Genomic DNA, 22,278 nt, shown 5'->3' on the forward strand with positions numbered 1-22,278 from the left:
TTTTATCTCAACAAAGAAGCAGAATTAATTTTGCAGCCCTTTTTAAGATGGCCAGAAGCTAAACATATTTTGTTCATTTTTTTATTACTATTTTTATACCCAGACATACATATTCAGTGACGCACCATATGCTCTCTATCCAGTTATCTAATCATCTCTCTATCTATCCATTTCTCTATCTACCCATCTCTCTCTCACTCAATTATCTATCTATCTATCTATCTCACTATCTATCTATTCATCTCTCATCTATCCATTTCACTCCCTCTCTCTCTATCATATATCTATCCATCTCTCTCTTCCTCTTTCATTCTCTCTATCTCTCTCTCTCTCTCTCTCTCTTCATCTCTGTCCATCATCTATCTATCAATCTCTCTATCTATCTATTTATCTCTCTCTCATTCCATCCTCTATCTCTCTCTCTCTCTCTCCATCATCTATCTATCAATCTATCTATTTATCTCTCTCTCACTCCATCCTCTATCTCTTTCTCTATCATCTATCTATCCATCTCTCTCTCCCTCTATTCATCTCTCTCCATCAAATCTATCTCTCTCTCTCTCTCTCTATCTTAAAAAACAAGCAACTGACAAAATCGAATAACCTACTTGTACTAGAATGATATAAGTATTTTATTGAATTTTACTCTATAGTGTCTGCTCCGCGTCCCAGAAGCCCCTGCAGGTGGCGCTGGTGTCCTCGGCGGGGTCTTCTTCTCTCCAGCAGCAGCAGCAGCAGCCGCTGCACTGGCAGCATCCTCCTCCTCCTCCTCAGACCGTCCGAGGCAGCGGAGCGAGCGGAGCCACGAGCAAAGTTGCGAGGGTCTGAAGCCGGAGCACAAAGTCCAACCACAGCGGGTCCTCTGCGAACAGGTAGAGAACTAACACTACTTCACTCTCCTTCCCTGTGCGAGCCCTTTCGCTCCCGGTTCCTCCATGTGTGTGTGTGTAACGTGTGTTTACCGCTGGGGCTTCGGCGGCAACCTCGTAATTGTTGCTCCGGGTTGAGTGTCGGATTGGACCGGGGGGCGTCTCGCCTCTCTCTAACGGTTGCGGTGGAATGAGACAAAGAGGATGGAAGCAGCGGGAGAGGAAGCCAACTGTTACCGTGTACCCCCCCCCCCCCCTCCGAAGCCCCCTCATCTTCAGCGTGGGGGGGAGATTTTAGAGAAACCTGCTCGACTCGGCTTTTTCTAACCATAACTTTAGGATTCGGTCCATCAAGGGGAAGCTGCTGCAGTCAGGGACCCTGGAAGCACCTGACCCTGAACGTCCTATTGGACTTTAAAACAGCACATTGATTAGCTTTGACATAAGTTCAATTACATTTTATTTGTATTTCGCCAAATAACAAAATACATGATCTCAAGGCACTTTACGATATTACAGAGGATCCCATCAACTGTGAGCAATTGGCGAATGTTAATTAGGTTTTTTCACTCTTGTTGAGGGCTCAAGGGAAAGTTCACCCCAAAACGGAAATTCACTCATTATCTACTCACCAATATGCCGATGGAGGGGGGTGGATGGGGTGAAAATGAGGCCATATCGGGTCGAATTTGAATCTCGGGGCAAACGGACACTTGGATGACACCACAGGTTCTTCTGTTGTTTTATTACGTTTTTAGAATCTTTGGCCATTTACCCTAATTGTGTTGGATTTGGCTGCATTTCTGTTTACCCCTGAAACTCCAAAAGGGATTTGTGGACTCAAGCACTTTTGCAGATGATGAGTGAATTACAATTTTTGGGTGAATTATTCCTTTAAGGACAGGGGGTGTTGGACCTTGTTAGGCCCTATAAGACAAATTATGATTTTGGAACATGAGCAATACAAATCAAATTGATGGCTTGATTGAAAAAAAATGGGGTCGGCCATGTACCCCGACCAGTTGGGGTGTGCGGAGGAAAAATGGGGTCGGAGAAGTTGAAGGTCGGAGTCAACAAACCACCCTGAAACTGACCCTGATGTAGAAAACCATAACAGGGGCGTCTTTTTCAGCCAAGGGGTCCTTGTAACTACGATTGCGGCTCAGGAGGTTGAGAGGCTCGATCTCAGTCTCCGCCGTTCAAGTGTCCCTGGGCTGCACATAGATACACTGACTGTATGAATATGGGAATAGCAACTCTGTAGTTCAAGGGCAAAAGAAAAATGTTGGAAGAAAGGCGATGCCTCCAGGACATGTCCAAGGTCCGGGTCAACAAACAACCCTGAAACTGTCTTTGCACAAGAAAACCAGTGCATCTGTTACTCCTTATGTTTCCTATATTAAATGGCTTCTTGTGGCTGAGTGGGTCAAACAACCAGAAGGTCGATGGTGCGATCCCAGTCTGCCCCATTCCCTGTGTCCTTGGGCAAGAAACTGAACCCTGATATTGCTCCTGATGGCTGTGTGTGATAGAGGGCTGCAGATGGATGCACTGTTTGAATGTGTGAAGGGCAAAACTGTGTTGTTGGGGCAGGTTCACAAACATACAGCAATTTCCGAGGCGATGAAAACATGAACTGCCTGTGATCTTCATTCAAAATCTTCCTACAGCATAATGTCAACATTTTTGTCTGCTCTGTTTTCTAAGGCTCTTCCAACGACTATTAGATGTGTCTGCTTTGGAGAATTGACCCCAGAACTGTGTGTAACGTGGGGATTACATGGGTCACAGCGCTGGAGAGCCTCAGCAGCAATGTGAATGGAGATGATGGTTTGCACCTAAGGTAGAGGCCTCCCTGCATCCTGTCTCAAGATGAGCCAGGGGCCAAACCTCGTGCTCGAGTGGCTCTCCAAGCTGGATCTCTCCCAGTACGTGGAGGCCTTCATAGACAACGGCTACGATGACTTGGAGGTCTGCAAGCAGATCGGGGAGCCGGACCTGGATGCCATAGGTGTCCGCATCGAGTATCACAGGCACAGGCTGCTCACAGCGGTGGAGAGGCTGAAGGAGGAGGAGAATCGAAAAGCAACGGGTTACTATTTCACCTTAGAGCCTCTGGACGCCTCTGCCTGTCACCACACCTCACAGTCAGACCGACAGGAGGACTTCCTGACGCTGGGGTCACACACGGGGACCGCAGGAGTTCACCAGGTCTCCTGTCCTGGAAACCATAACCTGAGATACACAGATTGTAATGACTTTGTGACTTATCCCAAACTGAAGCTGAAGGTACTGATAAGGGATAAACTGGCTAAAGAGGGGATTAACCTTGGAGAAGCACCTTACACCGATAAGGTAGGCAATTTTGTTTTCGTTTTAAGCTATGTTGCTTGCTTTTAAAGCGCTGTCTCGTTGAATTTGATATGCTCACTCTGTTATGTTATTGATGAAGAGTGTGTCCAATCTATTTGATGGTGATGACGTGCAGTGATTCTTCTCTATCTCTCCATTGATGCTTTGGATTCTTTGGCAAAGGAAATCATTCGGTGAAGTGTTGTAAAATGTCCTTGCTCTTAATTTGCTTAAAACGTTTTCACACTAGGGCCCAAGTTCAGTTAAATTAATTCCTTTTTAATTGAATTGCATTGGTGGGTGCTGAGTGGAACCATAGCATGGTGGTGTGAGTGTAAATGGTTGTTTGTCTCTGTGTGATTGCCCTGATATTCCTACTCGTCCTCCCTACCCTGCATCTCACTGGTGAGGTCAGCTGGGATTGGCTCCATCTCTCCCCAGCTCAGAGAGTCTGTGCTTTACAAACACTGCTAATATTTTTGGCATAATGTCAAGGTCACCTTTGACTCAGGAGGTAAAGAGGGTCGTTCATTAGTTCCAAGGTGTGATCTGCATGACGGAGGTGTCCTCGAGGGAGATGCTGAACATCACTGCATGCGATTGGTTCGAGCAGTGTGTGGACGATTGAAGGAAAGGCACATGAGGAAATTTAAATGGCTTTTGATCAATTGGAGGAAAAGGAATAAACCAGAACTCAAAATGCTGTAGCTCCAGACATTCAGCAGACAGCAGGGTTCTAACGTGTGTTAAACATAAGCCCCATACCTCATATTAAACACATCGCAGCATGTTGTTGTGAAGATATCAAGCCCTCTGACCTCTGCAGGGAGAGTTCAGTGGGACAATGGATCAGTTCGCGACAGATGTTTACTCTGGATGAATGACACATTTACTGATTGTATGGCATTCTGTTTCCGGGGATCCTCTCTTCTCTGACAACAGTCCAGTCTGGGCTGCCTGCAAACAGTGCAGATATTTTTTGTTAATGTAATTTCACAGAATAGTCAGTCCACTTTGGAGGATCACTTAATATCCTCAGCGAAATGTTCTGAGGCCAGTGGGATGAGAAGCTGAGTGGCAACAATCTGTCGCTATCATTGAAGGATTCTGGATTTTATTGTGTGACAGGAAAAAGCTGTCTGCCAGCAGACACTACTGGTGGGGATATGATTCTGTTTCAGATGTATTGTAACACACTGTCAGACTGAATCCCTGCTAAGCAGCAGTGTTGGAAACCACCCTAGAACATCTTTACACATCCAGAGCGATGACACAGTTTAGGTTGTCAGCAGTGGCACTCAGCCAAGAGAGAACTTTCCTTTTAATGCACATTCACCCTCGTCTGGTTTTGTCTTTCCTCAGCTGTGACAACTTTAAAACGCTCCTCCTCAATAATTAACGAATGTGGTCTGAGGGACTGACGAGCCAGAAGCAGCTTTCCAGTTTGACTGAACTGATCTTTTTGACACAACAAATCATAGACAATATTAAGCCTAAGTCATATTACTGTGGATTTTCCCAAGCCTTCCTGTGTAAATTTGCATATTTACCATATTCTAATGTATTCTAACCATTGCCATCTATTTGGAAAGGTTGATTTATTTCCTCCGTCGTGCCATCGGTTAAAATTGTTTCACCATACCTATAAAACTGTTAGGCTCTGGCCAGTTTCTCAGCTACAACCATGTGCTGTTCATGAAAGATTCAGAGGCTACAAACTAGTAAGTGCAAAGGCACTTTGTGGTTTACTTACCACGTTTTGGTAGGTTTCAGTCCAATAGTAGCAAAGTCGGCTTCAACGAGCAAAACAATCCAAACATCTGCAGCTCTCGAGTCAGTATAATCATTCAGGGCTATAAGTTCATTCACAGGCCAAAACCTACCAAACGCACAGAAATAGATTTTACTCCAGTCAATGGAATAGTAGCTACACTCAAGCGATGAGAGTTAGTAGGTGCAGCCTCTACAAAGTAAAAAACAGCCTCAGTATCAAAGTCTGACACGATGTGGTGAACATCTGTAGTATTATATCATCCTCCCACATTTCAGAAGGAGCTGAGCCAAACTTTTCGGATCATAAAGTTCGTCCCTTTAGATCCTTCTCGGTACTTTCATTATGAAAACAAACGTGTGAGTATTGAGCACCAGCCTGTTTCACAGCAGCAGAGAGCTGATTTAAACAATCAGGTCAGAGTGGTCAGCTCTGCGTGGTAACAGCCTTTTGGAGCAATTTGGCTTTTCAGCTTCATCAGATCTAGTCCATTAAACAGTTGCAGGAGGCAGGTATGTAGGCCAGCAGGGCCCATTTTCTTACCAGGAATAGCATACGGCAGCTTCAGGCTAAGTCTTACTGCCAGAAATACTTTTTTTTTTATCTAAAATTCCAGGAGAAGTTAGACAGTAAATTATGTGTTTTGGTTTGTGATTAGATATAGGTTGCGATTTTTGGTTCTCTGCCAAGGAGTTTATGTTTACATGTTTGTTTGTTTGGATTATGCAAAAACTGATTTCAACGAAACTTGATGGAAGCATGCGACATAGTTCCAGCAAGCCATTAAACTTTGGAGCAGATCCAGGCTTTTCTTATTTTTGTGAGCTACATGTTTTTCGACATTCATTAAATAATTCATGGGTTATGAGAAAAACTGATGAATTTATTCAACTGGTATTTATGAGTGTGTCGATTTTTTTTTTTGTTGCAGCTTGATTGACTTCAAAGATCTTTGGCAGAGATCTGTGCTCAACTGAGTGCCATTCTATAGATGCACTTTAAAATGTTCCTTTTGGCCAAAATGGGGCCAAGTGGTGTCAGTGTTGTGTCTCATTTCCGCAAATTAGATTTTCATGTCACACAGGAATGAAGACAAAATATTGGCATCGACCTTTTGTTGAAGGGTGAAGACATTTTAAACTCAACATACATACAAATATAAATACCATGGAAACTCTCCCTATTATGCTCTTTTTTGCTCTGACTGATACATTTGATTGGAATGAGGTGCTTATTGTCATACCTTCCAAAAACATTAGTTTTAAATCTAACGTTATCTTACATTGGCCTTGGTAGTTTGCTCTCTGAGATCTGAAAGCAGTATGGCTTACCCTCGGGGGCTGTCTGCCGTTCGCGGATGGCAGTGGTTTTGATCTGCAGTCCCACTATGCTGCAGTCTGGGTTTGATAGTGCAATCAATTCCCAATGAGTAATGTGCTTTTCTGACTATTCCTCTCGCATGACTAGTTCAGGCAGGCCCGCCAGACCTATTGGGGACTTTCAGAGTGCAGGAGAAATACAGTTAATGGGATTAAAGCTGGTTGAGCTGTAAATGACCTGAACACTGGCACCGCGACAAGTGTTTCACTGGAAGTGTATCAGGGATTTTCCATAAAAAAGATTTCACACAAAGGCAACATGGAGAAGCAAAATCTGGCATTAAAATAAAAACTCCCATGAGCTTGACTCTCACCAAAGTAGAAACTAAACAAACATTTCACAGCCAGATGCTGCTTTAGTAGAGCTGTAAGTGCTTTAGTAGAGTCTTGTCATCACATTTTACAATCTAGTGTTTTGAATCACAAAAACTAGATTGGCCTATTCATAATTTAAGAGTTAAGAATTTAAGTTAAATTCAAATCTTAACACACCCTGTCGATTTAAACTCAAGTTGTTAACTTCAGTAAGAGCACATCTAGGTGATTAACAAGCTTTCAAGGGGAGTGTCACACGATAAGCTTAGTACCTTAACAAAAACACATTCATTGCATTGTTCATGGCCCACCAACCCTGATTGGTATTATCCCTTTCTAGTCGTCTTAACAAGTGCCTCAACTACCCAGAAGGCCTCATAGCAGTTTCTGGCCTGAAGACGTCTCAGAATAGGGAACAAATCTTATTTGTTCAGAAGATTTCCCTCTGTTGCTCTGCCAGAGGATCGGAGGACAAGAAAAACCAGCAAGCGCCCTTTTTGACAGAAGAAAAGCCTCTCTGAATAGAGCCTGGCAAAATACAAGCTCCGCAGCAGCTGACAGCTGTCCCTGCCTTTGTCGCTATAAAAAGGACACTGAATAGACGTGTTTTGATTGAAAAAAGTTGGTTTTAAAACACCAGCCTCAGTTTACCCATGAGAACCAGTGCAACATAAGGAGGGTCAGAAAGGATCTGGACATAAAGGAGAGAGGTGATTTTGTAGTTTAATGGTTGAGAACATCAATAGTTTCCTTTTCCCTGCTTCTCAGCCCCCGATAACCCTGAGCAGGATGAGTGGGCATGGATAATGAAAGAGAGGTTAATGTGTAGTCTAATGTGCATGTCTGGGAAGATTCTGGTAAATATTGCAGGATTTTAATTGTTGATAAATAATGACAGTAAAATAAAGAAATACGGTGTTGAAAATGGGCTTCAGCTTCTACTAACTTGTGATGACTATGAGGGATGCACTGATTCCACCCACTGGATCTCTGACCGTGTCAATACAGGCCTTATTAAGTGGATCAATCTTTTAAATCATGTGTTTTGCTTTCCATTACATTTACTGAGACTCAGCGGGCTCCCAACACAGTTTCCGTGTCATAGAACTAACCTCATGTTACCCCACATGAAAACAATCTAGTGAGTTCCATGCATTGTGCAATATACAGAGTTCAATTTTGAAAAAGATTTGTAACTAGAACGACAGATAAATTCATCCATAATTATCACTTATACTGTTTGCTTATTTGTTTAACTAGTAGCTGTTGAAGAAGGTAAAAAATTGCCAGAGAACTTTACCAGTTAATCTGGACCTCTCAGTGGTTATCAAGGTCAGGCATGAGAAAAAGATGAGGTGGGAAAGATTTTTTTTCAAGCTTTTCATTTTCGAGAAAAACATCAATAAGAAAGTCGAGAATGAAATAAAACTAAATCATATTTTTTAATCTCAAGTCGAACTTTTGAGATTGATAAAGGTTACTTTCCACAAACTGCTAAACTACCTCTTCATGCCGTGTGTTGATGAATTGATGAAATCGTTCTTCAGAATCTGTTTTGGTCATGAGGAAATTCTTTCCCTTTTATCACGAAAACACAACATGGCAATCAGCGTTAGATCTCTAAAGAGACTGTGGCAAAAAGTGTCCAGAGGGAGAAACCATACAAGCTTGGAAACATGGAACACTGGGACAGCAAATTCCCAACACGCTTCACTGTATGTTCGTCTGAGTGCACGAATAACAATCATAGATTTGTATCAGGTCATGTTGCCGAGTGATCCTCTATTAGAATGTCCTTTCTCCATTACCACTGTCTCCCTGCTCACCATGTAGCGTACTGTAGGGAATGTCTACTTAAGGACTTTATTCATGTTGTGTCAGTATGGATTAGGTCAAACCAGTGGGCCATTACAAGAATATGGCTGGATTATTGCACTGATGGTGCTGTGGGGGGGTTGCACAGTCTTGCACAGTGCACTCAAAGGCTTAACATGCCATGAACACCCTTGTCGCTTATCGTTTGGGATGGACTAAATTCCTTGTTATTCATGGAGTGGCCTCTTCCTCCTCTAGTGAAGATGCAGCATGTATGAAAAAAACAGTAAACAACGAGGATAGCTGTCACTCTACCAGCACATATTCAGCCACTGCACATTACATCACGTCTAAGTGATATCGCAGATGCAAATGTTATTTACACAGGGAATACTGTGTTATGTATAATGTAAACCCCCATGCTAAGCAGGGCATAATCACTGACCTATATTTATGAATTTAAGATTAGAATTGTCCAGGGTCAGTGGACTGGAGGTTGAGGAGAGATGTATTGAGTAGCTCATTCTTCTCTATCAGTTCTGAACAGTGTAAATACCACAGTATATAAGCTCAAGGAGGAAGAGTGTTCTTTTCATTTCATTGGATTCATTTGTGCAGTTGTTTTGTGTCAACATTTCCCTTAAGCCCTGTAGATATTGAAACAGCCCTCAGCCTCCAGCCTTTACCTCTGTTGCTGCCTCAGCTATTGTATAACAATGCTAAGCAGCTCTTTGAAACTCTCTGGCCCTCTGTGAATTTAAATCACTGAGAAAAAGCCTCCTTCGCTTTGAGGCAGTTGGACTGAGGGAGGAAGATTGACTCAAGTCTGAATCGGAGCTCAGCCCTGAATACTTTGAAATGCTTTTCTTAATCACACTAGACGTAAATATCAACCTTCTGTCATCAGCATATCAGGCAGTTGAAAGTGTCCACATCCCTCATGGTCGCCAGGAATATGTAAAGCAGACAAAAATACTGCATGATGACATTTATGTTTTTTAATAATGATTCATTTCCTTAGTTCTTCTGAAATCACGTGTTACATGAATGGTGCTTTGTAGTATGGTATGAGTTTGCTGGAGTAAAGATGTTTTCTGAGTGCCTGCTCTGCCCCAACCCGCCTCTCTGCGAGTGTTACATCACCACCAGGCACTTGAAGGTCTTTGAGCCTCACTACTTTGACCTTGATCACATTCCATTACGAGGGTCTATCCATCTCTCCGCTGGTATATTTTTACCCCGTGTGCAAGATGGGCCATTTCAGCCGGGGTCAGCGAATATTTTCAGCCAGTCAAGCAGAGGAGTTTAAATGCCGAAGGTAAGAGGTGAGAGAGACTCGCCATCGCTCTAATGCGGCTACGTTTCTTTGGTGATTTATTTATGTTACTGTCAAGTTTAGCATTTTGCATATAGTCACACTTGGATACAAACAAATTATAGGAAAATTACTAGATAAACAGAATGACTATGCAGGAGAGGTCACTGCGAGGTCTGAGTGTGCAACTGGTGTGATTCATTCGCCATTGGCCTTTGCAATCATCACATTAATCCAGTTAAATAACTTTGGGAGACTTTGGACTGACAGGTTGAAGTACCTTCCAACACCTTCCTCAGAACAGAGGAATAATGTTTCATCAATCCAGTAGAATTCAGTCACATTGACACTGTTCTGATGGTTCATGATGGCCCAACACCAAGACACTTAATGTTTGTGTGATGATATTTTTCCTTTGATTTGTCACCTGTGTCTGTATTTGATAATGTACATAATTTACAATGTCTATACAATGTTTATTCACATTGTTAAAATCTTATGCAGTTTAGGACCAATGGTTTTGGCTGCACAAAACCGCCAATTAATTTAGAAATAATAATTCACCTACCCATTAAGTGTTTTAAATTGGATCAAAAGGTTGAAAGGAAATGGAAAATAGTTTTTCAGGATATAGTTATCACATTAATTAAAATATAATTTGGCTTTAAGAGAAAACGTGCTTTTCACATCTGCCTCTAGTTACTAGATTTTGAGACCCTCCCTCCCTTCGAGTTGTGCAGCAGGTATAGCATGGTGGTCCAAATGTCCCTCCGGCCAGTTCCTCCTTGGGAGCCCCAAGGTGTTCCCAGAGCAGATGTTCCCCTGGACAGATGTTCTGTCAAGTCTCATTAAACAAACATGAACCAACCTCAGCCTAACTAAACTGTCTAGACACCCTGAAGCAGTCAGTAATCCATCATGACTTCTGTGTCTGTAACAGTGAAACATGTTTTTTTACGTGCCAGTAGAAGGCATTTTCACTTTCATTCATCATTAGAGATATCCATCTGTCGTTTGATATATAGGTCATGTATGGATTGAAGCTTATAGTCGGTTTACACGCTGACCATCTCTCAGGATGTTAATGCTAATTCCACTTGGCAAATTTGAATAATGTGACTCACTTCTCACCTTCTATGCCAATACTTGGCACATGTACAGATAGTAGAGGTACATTTTGGTGCCCATGCCATGATGTGAGGACATCCCCACATTTGGTTAAAATCTGGTCAGAGGCCTGCACGGTCGGAAAATTAATTTGTGAGTTGCACATGGAAGAAAAAAACAAATGGATTTTTAAAGTCAGAACATTTCTAAAACACATCACTTAGTTAAACCCGATCAGATCTGTCTAGTCTTTAATCCATGCACGAGATATACAAGGACTACCAGTGAATCTCCTTCCCCACCCCCACCCCCTCACAGACACAGTAGATTTAACGTTGCCTGCAGCTCATTCAAAATGCAAAGGAATGACAAGGAAGCAGACGACACACAGTATACTACACACATCAAATCTCTGTAGCTATTTAGCTGTTGGATTTCATTCATTCATGACCTTTTCTTTGCAGGTCAGATAACCACTTAAAATCCCATAACACCAAAAGACTTTCTCGTGAATCATGCCCTTCAGGCGAACATGAGTCGACTACATCTCTCAGGTCTGTCTGGCACCTTTGCTGTTTTTTTTACCCTAGAATATGCACAGGTCAAAGTCTAAAACATTAGATTTGTCAGGTACTGTGGCGTCCTGTCAACACTGCAACACTAGACAGTCAATTATTAATTAAAAAACAAACAACGTTAATATTGTTTCCATAAACCAAGTTAACATTTTATACATATGTCCCGTGATCTTTCAATTCTGTTGACAATGATTTGTGTTTTTTCTTTACGTTCTGTTAACATCTCCACAATCTCTCTGTGCTTTAGAATGCTTCTGGGTTTGCTTTGACTAAGATGACTGAGAAAAATTTTGTTTCAAACCGGGCAGCAACAATAGTCACAACATCTACATGAAGCAAAGTGCCAACATATTCTGTCACAACTCTCTACTTAGCATTACATTTTAAAATCCAATTCTGTGCGGCGTCTGTCTCTTTGCATGGCATTCATGAATTCAACACCAAGGTTTCGCCTTCTTATTCATCTGGGGAAGTGTTAACCTTTTGAATTCAGTTTTAGTGTTGAAACTCCCCTGAAAGCTGTCGGGACTACACCAACCAGTGAAGCATGTGTGTCCCACAGCTCCATATTGTAATTCAAACCCTGACATTTCGAATTTGACGGATCCCTGACTTGTTTTAGGCAAATCCAACCACCAACAGATTACTGTTCCCACTGACAACACCACATCAGGCAACTGTAAAAAAAGCAATAAAAAGAAATCCCATGAGTTTACACAAGTCAATGTGTTTCATTCAAAGAGACAAAGTCACTACTCTTCCCTGTTTATATATACGGACCCTGTCCAGGATTGTAAAGATCATTTCACACACAGTGTTGTGGGTTAAACCCACAACTATGGTGAGCCCCAGGGTGCAAGTGGCTGAGCGAGACGGACAAACTGAAATAGAAATGTAATTTAGTGCTGTCTTTATCTAGAATGCCATAACTGTGTGTGATTATATCGTTGAGCAGTGATATATATATTATATGGAACTACAATGACAGAGTAAGAGCATTACCCAGCACTGACGGGGTCATACAGAGGTTGAGCGCATATTGAACAGTTATATTTATATCCGGCAATGAGGTTATATTTTTACTCCTGTTGGTTTGCTTGCTTGTAACCCAGATTACACAAAAACTACTGAAGGGATTAAAATGAGACTTGATGGAAGTATACTGCAGAGGGAAGGGAAAAGCCAATTAAGTTTGGTTAGATCCAGGAATTTTTTTCATTTTCTTTAACATTGCGAGATGGGGCTTTCTCACGGAATAATTCATAGATCTTGATGGAAAAAAAGCATGGAACTGATATCTAAATTGGTTTTCAGACATGACCGGCGGGGGAAGTCATGAGAATTGGGTACAGACTTTCCCCGCTGTTTGCTTTTCACACATGCACAACTCAGCGGGAGATTCTCTGCACAGACGCTTTCACATCTGCAACAAATGCTTGGAGAAGCGAGAGGTCGAGCAGCCGGCACAGAAGGGAAGTAACATATTAATTCCGCTGCAGTGATCACGTGATTTTCTTTCAAACTCAGACAGCGGCATTGACTCTTATCACCACAACTCTCTTGACATCTTCATCCGTGTCCTCTACGTGTATGACAGCCCCACTCACTCTCTGTCAATCCAGCAGGGAATCCCTTGCCGTGTTCTCATGTCGGATTCTCCAGACTTTCTGCAGACTTAATACGTCTGGGGTCAGACAGAGAAAGTGTGCAGAAGCTGTGGATGCTCTCATTCAGAGATTTGTGTTCACACATGCACTTCTTCCTGAGAAAGTGCGATCTGATCCTTTTTTCTGTGCATATGCATTTGTACGCCGGGTGTTGGACAGTACTCGTTTAGAAAAACGTAAAAAAAACAGTAATTGACTGTATGTGGCTGTGCGTCTTCTGGCGATGTTTTTTCTTCCACAGTCTTTAAAAACTTTTTTTTTAAATGAAAGAATGTTTGTGTTGTATGTTGTTTTTGGTTTTATCGTGTTCTTTTCCAATGCCAAACACAGTGCTGTTGTGAAGTAGTGTAGTGGTATTTGCTGTCTCTGAAAGGAAAGGTAACCAAAAGTGATTGACAACTGAATTTTAGCTTCCTAGTGTAAATTTGTTGTGCTCTGCAGAGGACAGCAGGGATTCACCTTATACACAGTGTGAAGAGCAGCCAGTCACACATTAGTTCTAGTTTGCTTGTTTATCCAGTGACTGTCGCTGCTGGAGCAGCTTCCCCACAGTGTTCGTTGTTCTTTCCATGCACTGGAGCTCTACAGTACATTTCACAGCTTGATCGCCATCCAGCTGTGTCGCATTGTAGGGATCAATGCAGGCTGTGTTCCCCACAGGTGGAGAATTTACTTGTGTCGGTGGGTGGCACGGCATGTAACCGATGTACGTACAGAGTATCATGCAGTTCAGAGAGGGGGAGTGTAAGCCACTTTGGCTGCAATTTATATATGTGCTCTTACAGGAAGACTGTTGGAAGAGACTACCATTTCCTCTCGATCCCTGAACATCTCATACGCAGGCATAGCAAGGCACACAGACACCCCTCAAATCATTCAGTTAAATGTGAACAAGCTCTTTTAATTTGAAACTGAGTGTTTTTTAATCTTCCTGGGCAGATTTAATATACCATGGTAGACAGCCCAAGTAGATAGTTTGAATGGGAAACCTTGGCAAGCTCTGCCTATACACATGGGATTTCATAAACAATAGAGCTTGACCTTTCTGGGAGGATATGGAGGATTTTATAGGTGAATGCCAAGGGTCACACTCCTGTAGTGCAGCGACTACTGTATCTTTAGATTATGACCCACTTTCAGCTCCTCAGCAGTTAAGACTCCCCATCCCTCATAAATTTCATATGACAAAGCAACTGACACTATTGGATAGGATAAACCATGACAAAATGTAAGCTGAGCTGCTTCGCTGGCGACCCAGTTGCATAGAATACGGCAGTTCCTGTATTCACTGCCATGTGAAATTAAGAGGATGTGATTGTCAATTCATATCCATTTTCTTGCAATGGGTTTCTTGAGAATGGTTAATGTGCATAATCCTACCCTTTCACCATACATAATGTATTCACTCTAAGAAATCCAAGTCCAATGAAGCAGCTATAGTGTTTCTGTTTCTTTTGCCTCAGGTTCAGCCGTTGGCTTCTTTTTTTCAATCTCAGTGCATTATCATATGCTCATCTGAGTCATCATTTCTTTTGAAAAGTATATATAGAAAAAAAGGTTGTGGCTACATGATTGTCCTTCTCACTTTCTATGAGTTTATATATAAGGACTCTGTTGTATAAAATGGTATTTTCTAATAGCTACCTGTAACAGAAATATTTGATGCGACCCCCTTTTTTAGTAAATCTAGGCTAGAAACCCGAGCCTGCAATAGAAAACCCTAACAGCCCAGTGTTATTCTGAAAGTAGGAAATAGACATCCTATCTACCAGACTGACTACATCAATGCTAATGTGGTCACGTCTTAGAGAATGCATAAAAAATGCCTCACTTACACCTTTCAGGAAACATCTCATCCGCTGACTCGGATTGTACAACCAGTAGTAGAGTATATTCAATTTTAATTTCTTCCACATTTTAAATCTGGCCTGACAGATACAGATTTTTGGGTAAAAGATTTGTGATACGATTTAATGGTAGATATACATTGGGGGAAAAATGGCAATGAATCCTATAAAAAGTCTTTATCGGACTCTAATAACAAAGAAAAGCCACAATATATTATAACATACTCATATAGAGACTCATGCAGAGACATAAATAAATAAATCACAAAAAGTAATCGTATATGCGGAACTTGAATTAAGATGCTTTCTCGTAATGTAAAATGTAAACATAGATGCACATCTTATCTGCATTATTATTTGTTCTATTTGTTGTAAAAACTGTTTCACATTAAGCATAAACATAGATATGTGCTTTAATAAATCAACAGATAAATTGGTCAGACTCTGATTGTAGGCCAATGAAACTCTTAACATTTACTCCTCCCATATGGGGCTTCTGTGCTTTATCTTGCCATGTGGGTGCATGTAAATGTTACTGGGCATTCATACCATTGGCAGAAGTAGCAGAGAGCACATATCTGGGTTAAGTAAATCTAAAACAAAAGTGAAATTGAGATGTGTGCTCAGATCTAAGCCAGTGGTTACAGAATAGTGCTGCTATGTGCCAGACATGACCGGTTCAGACTACTCTGCCGGTGTGAGATGTTTCACCTTTTGCTGTACCTCCATTAAAAATATATAACTGCTCTGTGTTGCAAATTTTAACAGAAGGGAGTCTCCACCTCAGTGTAATAGACTGATGTCACGCAAAAAAAATATCATCACTTTTTATTATTATTAACTCTGTTTTACTATTAAATAAAATCTTGTAATTTCTAAGATTACGACAACCTGAATATTCTGTGTTGCTGTATGTGTAGCTGTCACTCCAGGAAATGCTGGAATTTATTCAGTCGTGAATAGTATGTGGACTGTCAGTGCTTGTCTACCATTCGCCTCAAACAGTGCTGGCCACAACAAATAATTGAGCTGCAGCAAACAGTATATGTACATTTTTACTTCTGTTAATTCATTTACATATCAGATCTAAATTCGTCAGTAAAAGATTAGTTTAAAGTCTTAAGATCTGGACAGGCTTGCAACTATATTATGAGAATTATAAGAATAATGAATATATTCTAAATGTCATTATAAAATAAAATTGAGAAAAAAAACAACAATCAGTTTTGAAACTACTTGAAAAGAAAAGAAAAAGCAGATCTATTGCAGCTCTCTGTCTCAGGGCCTGAGCTGCTGCCCTGAATGATGGACAGGAGTCTGACAATATCACTTTCATTGACTGAAAATGAAATGTAGGTCAAACTGAATTGAATGAATAATTCAACAACAACCGTGTAAAAAGGTTGGCAGAGTCTACAACCAAACTCAGCCACAGAGAGAGGTATTTTCACTTTGGGAAATCTAAAAAACCCAGTGTGGAAATACTGGAATTTATGTCTTTTGATAATTGAGGAACCTCGAGATTAAGTTGTTTGAAAGATGTCATCATTGCAGAATTTGCTGCCTCAAGGCACATAGGTCTTTTTTTGTTCTCATAACTGATATCAGCACTTAACCAGGCAAGCAAATGTACATGTAAAGTGATAATCTATACCCCTCATTGTTTGGCCGTGGCAGATTTCAATTAACGAGTTAAAGCCAGCTTGGATTTGTGCTTATCCTCTTCCCATCAAGTCTGATCAAGTGCATCCACGCTGCACATACTTCATGGTGTATCTGAATGCATGGGGCAAGTCTTTTAAATAACAGATAGCAATGTTTGTGCTGCCTCAGTGACGGTGAAAAAGCCTGCGCCTTTAAAAAAAAAGCTTCTGAGGAGCAGGCGATGCCTCCTGGGGAAGTAGATGGCAGTGAGCAGTGATCTTTGGTACAATAGTTCATGTGTACTGTACGTCTACGACGTGTCCCTGAGGTGAGCACTGGGAAGCCAAGGGAAAGTGATAGTCCTGTAAAAGTATATTTCTGAAACCATTAGGGTTGGTGTTGCATTATAAACTGAAAGAATCGGGGCAAACAAATTTGTTGCACTCTGCGCGTTCCTGCATAAGGAGAAATGCCTGTTGTGAATAATTGATTGTCACTTTTTATATCTGTACAGGACACTGCTGTTTGAGCCTGAAGCGCTTTGGTCAGTTCCCTCTCTGCATTTGTCGAGAACTAGTAAAGTTGTTGGTGGTTTCATTCTCCTCAGTGGTGGCTGTTTGGTTTGTAGTCATAGTGGAGGATCTCATTCTTCAGTTCTCTTTTGCTTACATTCATACGACTCACTGTTTATTGAAGAGTCTTTGTTGAGAGGACTCACTGAAAGGGTTGTCCCTGCTGGTATGCTTTGTCTTCTTTTGGAGGGACTAATATTCTGTGGGAAATCTGTGTAAAAGTGATCTCATCTCCCAATATTGAAGAAAGTGATTCAAACATTGCTGTGTCTGCCCCTAAAGTTGGAAATTTGTTCCATAGTTTTTCTTAAATCATTCTGAAATGTACAAACTAGCCAATCAACCAACAAGCAGACAGGCGTGTAAATGTGAAACCTACTTAGCATAATAACCATCCAATAATGTCAATATTCAAACAGACCGAGAATTCACAAGTGGTCAAAATAGGACAAAAATCTGCAGATCTGGGCTGTGTCATATTAACCAAGCAAAACAGACTGTATATAGCTAACATGCTTATGTTAAGATAACTGTGATAAACTCCTGAATGCTGAAACATGGTCCTCCTGAAACCTCTCGTCATCTGCATCTTCTCAATTCTCTGTTTGGGTTTTCTCCAGCTATCTTAGTGTGAGATTGTGTTGATTCCCCTAAATTCCACTGAGGCTGTGTGCTTTAGTTGTGTTTACAGTTTTTCACAATTGTTAACACACGTTTTTCAAAACAATAACGGCTTTCTCAAAACTGCACACAGACAACTGAAAACCTCACACACAAGAGGACTCTTTCAAATGACACACACATACCATTCATTGGGAACACACAACTAAGCATTTGCTTGCACACTACCAAGCATTTACAGCACACTGAAGTGCAAAATTGAAAACACAATCATCAAAATGGAACACACCATATGAATGAATGAGCCATTTCTCCTTTTGTAAAATGTCTCAGTTTAGGCCTACTTTTTTCATAGTCAAAGTTAAAAAACAGCACACAGATATGCAGCATAAAAAGGTTTATTTCTGTACACACAGAGAACAGTACAGAACTGTAAACCGGCCTACTCAACAATTACAGTTTTTCACAATCGTTAACACACATTTTTCAAAACAATAACGGCTTTCTCAAAACTGCACACAGAAAACTAAAAACTTCACACACACAATGCTGACAGGCCTCGACACTCACGTCGCCACAAGCCTCCTCCATGACCTGGAGCAGTGGGACCCGGTCCTGTGGGTTCCGTTCGTATACCTTCCACCTCCAAGTTAAAAATAATTCCTCAATGGGATTCAGGAAAGGAGAATAAGGTGGAAGGTATAGAATGGAAAAATGTGGGTGGTCCTGGAACCACTCACGCACTTGAAAGCTCACATTTTCCCGGATGACAACGTGATCGATCCACTGTGGGTCATCTGTCTGGTCAGGTGGTACCAGCAGGTCATGCAGGCCATCCAGGAAGACGAGGAGACGGGCAGCGTTATAGACCCCTAGGTGGGCATGACGGTGCAAGACCCCATGGTGATTCATTGCAGCACACATTGTGATGTTCCCACCACGCTGGCCAGGGACCTCAACAATGGCCCGCTGGCAAATGACCTTTCTGCCCCGTCGCCTCCTCTTCACCAGGTTGAATCCCACCTCATCAATAAAGATGTTCCGGTACTACACATGAGCTGTGTCATGCTCCTGGATCAGCATGAGAATGGAAGTTACAGTATGGACACAGAGAGGTCAACACAGTGGGCTACAGTGAGACACTGTAGAAAAGGAACAATATTGGATTACAGGTACAATACATGCATGTGTCAGTGCTGAATGTATGATACTTACAAGCACAAACTCTCTCCATAACTCCTTGATGGCTGTGTTCCGTTCAAATGGGACCCTGAACACTTGTTTCATCAGCATGACATTCCTATGAAGAATACAGTCCAATGACGGTCTGGACGTTTCTAAATGTAGCATGGTCAGCCAGGATCCTAGTTTTTATTTGTCTGAGTGTGATAGAGTTATTCTCACGAACCATATCTACAATTTCAGTCTCCTGTTCGGCTGTTTAAATTAGGTGAAATTGCTCAACAGACCTGAATGTTTAGAGATTTGAGTATTTGTGTGTTGTAGGTTGATGCTTTGAGATTTTACTTGAGAAGTGTGTGCAACAACTGGACATTGTGAGTAGTGTTTTGACAACAATGTGATGTGTAATTGACATCAGAGTGTAAAGAATGAAAGTCAGAGTATAATGCAGATAAGGGAGTGTGAAGTAGTGCCAAATTGGGTCGAGTGATTGGTACATGAAGTGAAGGTTGTGCAAATTGTGCCGAATTTTCGCTTTTTGTGTGTTAACAATTGTGAAAAACTGTAACACAGAAAGGACCTGCATTCTGCCAGGGAGCCAACCAGACATGCTACGAGTGTAAGCCTCCAGTAGTGGTTGTGCCAAGTGGCTTACTGAAATGTTAAATGAGATGTATTATGATAGAATCGACCCGTTCTGCTTAGCACTCAAGTGGGCAAAACACGATAGCTTGGTAAATCACTGTCCCCCAGCCAACATGGTGATATTATACAGCTTATGTCTTCGTAACTTGTCTCTGACACCAGTGGTATTAGTCACTTCCGGAACTTCAAGCCATTATTTTATTTGTGTGTTGCCTTGTCTTTCCATCAATATGCATAGTAAGTGGAACCAAGGGAACAGAACCAAACAAACTCCTATCTGTTTTGATGTGTTTGCATTTTTTTTAATCTGCACCGATGTTCAAGCAAGTGTGGAATTAAGTGACTCGATGCAATCAACCGTTACCATCAATTACCATGTGCTTAGGGAATTCCCTCTAGCACAGTTCTATCAATTCCATTAAGTATGTCTAAATGTAGCACAGAAATCCCCCCCCCCCCCCTTTAGAATCTTTATAGAACAGTCAGGAAAAAAGGCGCTTGCGACTGCCTCATTGATTGTGCTTGTGCACTATTTGTTTTGTAATGACTTCCCAGATCATTATTTATTGGAATACAATGCTTTAACAGAGTTATTCATGCTTTAATCAACCAAGACATGTTCTTAGCCACATTTACATACGACTCTGTTCTCCCTACATTAACATAATCATGCAAAATCTGGGACATTTCATACTGCATTTAAATGAATGGGCACATGTAGGCACAGTGAGTTTATCTTGAGTTATTTATCAGAACTACGGATATCTCTTGTGGTTGCCTGCAACTAGGGTCTGGCGATACGCTGATGTATTTGTGTGGTTGGTGCACTGTACATAAAACAACAATTGGACATAAAACAACAATATATACAGTAAGACAACAATATATACAGTAAAGTAAATCCACTAAATCCACGGGAGAGTCGAGAAAGTTGGGACACAAATCAGATGGTGTTGTGTCCCTGATGTCAAGAAGCTCGTCCATCGTGAAAATCATCCGAGTTGGGTCGCAATGAACTGAATGAAATACTAAAAACAAACACAAAAGTGCGCACCAACACACGAGGCGGTCGTTCGAGGCGCCATCATGTGAGACACATGTATGTTTTTATGTCTTGTACTCAATTATGGTTTATGAACCACTTCTCATTAAAAAAAACAACAACAACGGAAATGGGCTTGTTTTCTTCCAATTGCCACAAACCTGTTTGTATCACTGGTCTCATTAGAGCCCTTTGACAACTCCTCTGGCTGCAACAAAAAGCTTTTTACAGGGTTTGACTTGTCTATTGTTTTCAGTGCAGGATATTACCTCATTCAAAATGATGCACTCTTGAGATTAAATTGAATTCTGTGCCCACTTTGGTCAGAAAAGCTTCACTCTCAGGACTGCAGAGAATTGCCTCCTGAGTGGTATCTGATATTGTGTTCACTAAGAAGCATGTGTGTTGTCATATGCCGTAGAGAATACATGATGGAGAGATTTGCAAAGCAAGTGATTGACTTTGATCTATGATATGATGATGTCATACAGGGCCTGGGGCCGCAGTGTTGCAGTGTTCCCGTTCATTGACAGTATCTGACTTGCTTCTGCTCTAATGCGTTTGGGCACAAGCTGCTATCAGACAATGTGTATCGACCTTTCAAGAAAACACATTAGCTTAGGTCACATAAAGTCATAATGTCATTGTAAGATAAAAAAAAAAAAGAGCACTACACAGTGATTAGTAGTCTTGCATATGGTTTTTATGAGATCTCTGATAAGGATTCATGAGGCTCCCCAATACAATGAAGGTGGATAACTATTTGTGGGGCTTAAAGATATAATCTGCAACAATTCTATATACAATTAAAACGACCACATCTATGTTTTTACATCTTCTTCACTAGTACTTACATTATTCAAAATGTTTCCAACAATGTTCAAACCCAAAAGAAGTCCTATTTTCATTTCGGTCGCCTTTTAATTGTTACATCTGCTTTACCCATGACTTTGCCCATCTCTGCTATAACCTCTTGAGAAAATGACAAGGAAAAACACTCTGCTAGCCCAGTTATTGTATTGGTCACTTGTAATCGATCATGTTTATTATTTGCTGTTTGCTGTGTAATGTGAATAAAGTTTTAATATAGACCTCATCTGTGAGGATGATTTGTGCCATCATCAATGTTGGTAAAGACAACAAGTCCCAACTCACTCTGCTTCATGCCATGCTCAGACTTTGAACAATTGTAAGTGTGAAAAAATTGAAACCTCTGATTTGAAATATGATACATTTTGATGTTAAAAATAGTATTATTATTTAAAAAAGGATTAAAAGACTTCAAATTCACACTAACTACTGCATAACCACAGGTGCTGAGGGATTTCAATAAGCCCCTTTGAAAAGTAATTGGGGATCATGCAGATATTTGGGACAGTAATGCTTGATTTAGTCTTCTTGCCAAAATACACACTATGTTGTTACAATTGTATCTTCTTGCTACTTGTAAAGGATTCACCAACAGTTTTAACCAGGGCATGTAGGTCAGTCAATTAGCTCACTGACACCCTGTGGGTTAAGTGGCGACTATAAGTACCTTGTGGAGTCTCCATTCAT

General features: G+C 41.2%; 1 protein-coding gene across 1 annotated transcript in view; it reads left to right on the top strand.

Moving 5' to 3' along the window:
* The first annotated feature begins 778 nt into the window (after positions 1-778).
* The window catches only part of LOC128451338 (SAM and SH3 domain-containing protein 1), a 49,689-nt gene continuing 28,189 nt past the window's right edge, over positions 779-22,278 (top strand). The window contains exons 1-2 of the mRNA XM_053435130.1: positions 779-872; positions 2,577-3,224. Coding sequence (XP_053291105.1) covers positions 2,742-3,224 — 483 coding nt within the window. The 5' untranslated portion in view covers positions 779-872; positions 2,577-2,741. The remainder of the gene's footprint in view (positions 873-2,576; positions 3,225-22,278) is intronic.

The sequence above is a fragment of the Pleuronectes platessa genome, chromosome 11 (genome assembly GCF_947347685.1).
Source record: "Pleuronectes platessa chromosome 11, fPlePla1.1, whole genome shotgun sequence".
Classification (NCBI taxonomy): domain Eukaryota; kingdom Metazoa; phylum Chordata; class Actinopteri; order Pleuronectiformes; family Pleuronectidae; genus Pleuronectes; species Pleuronectes platessa.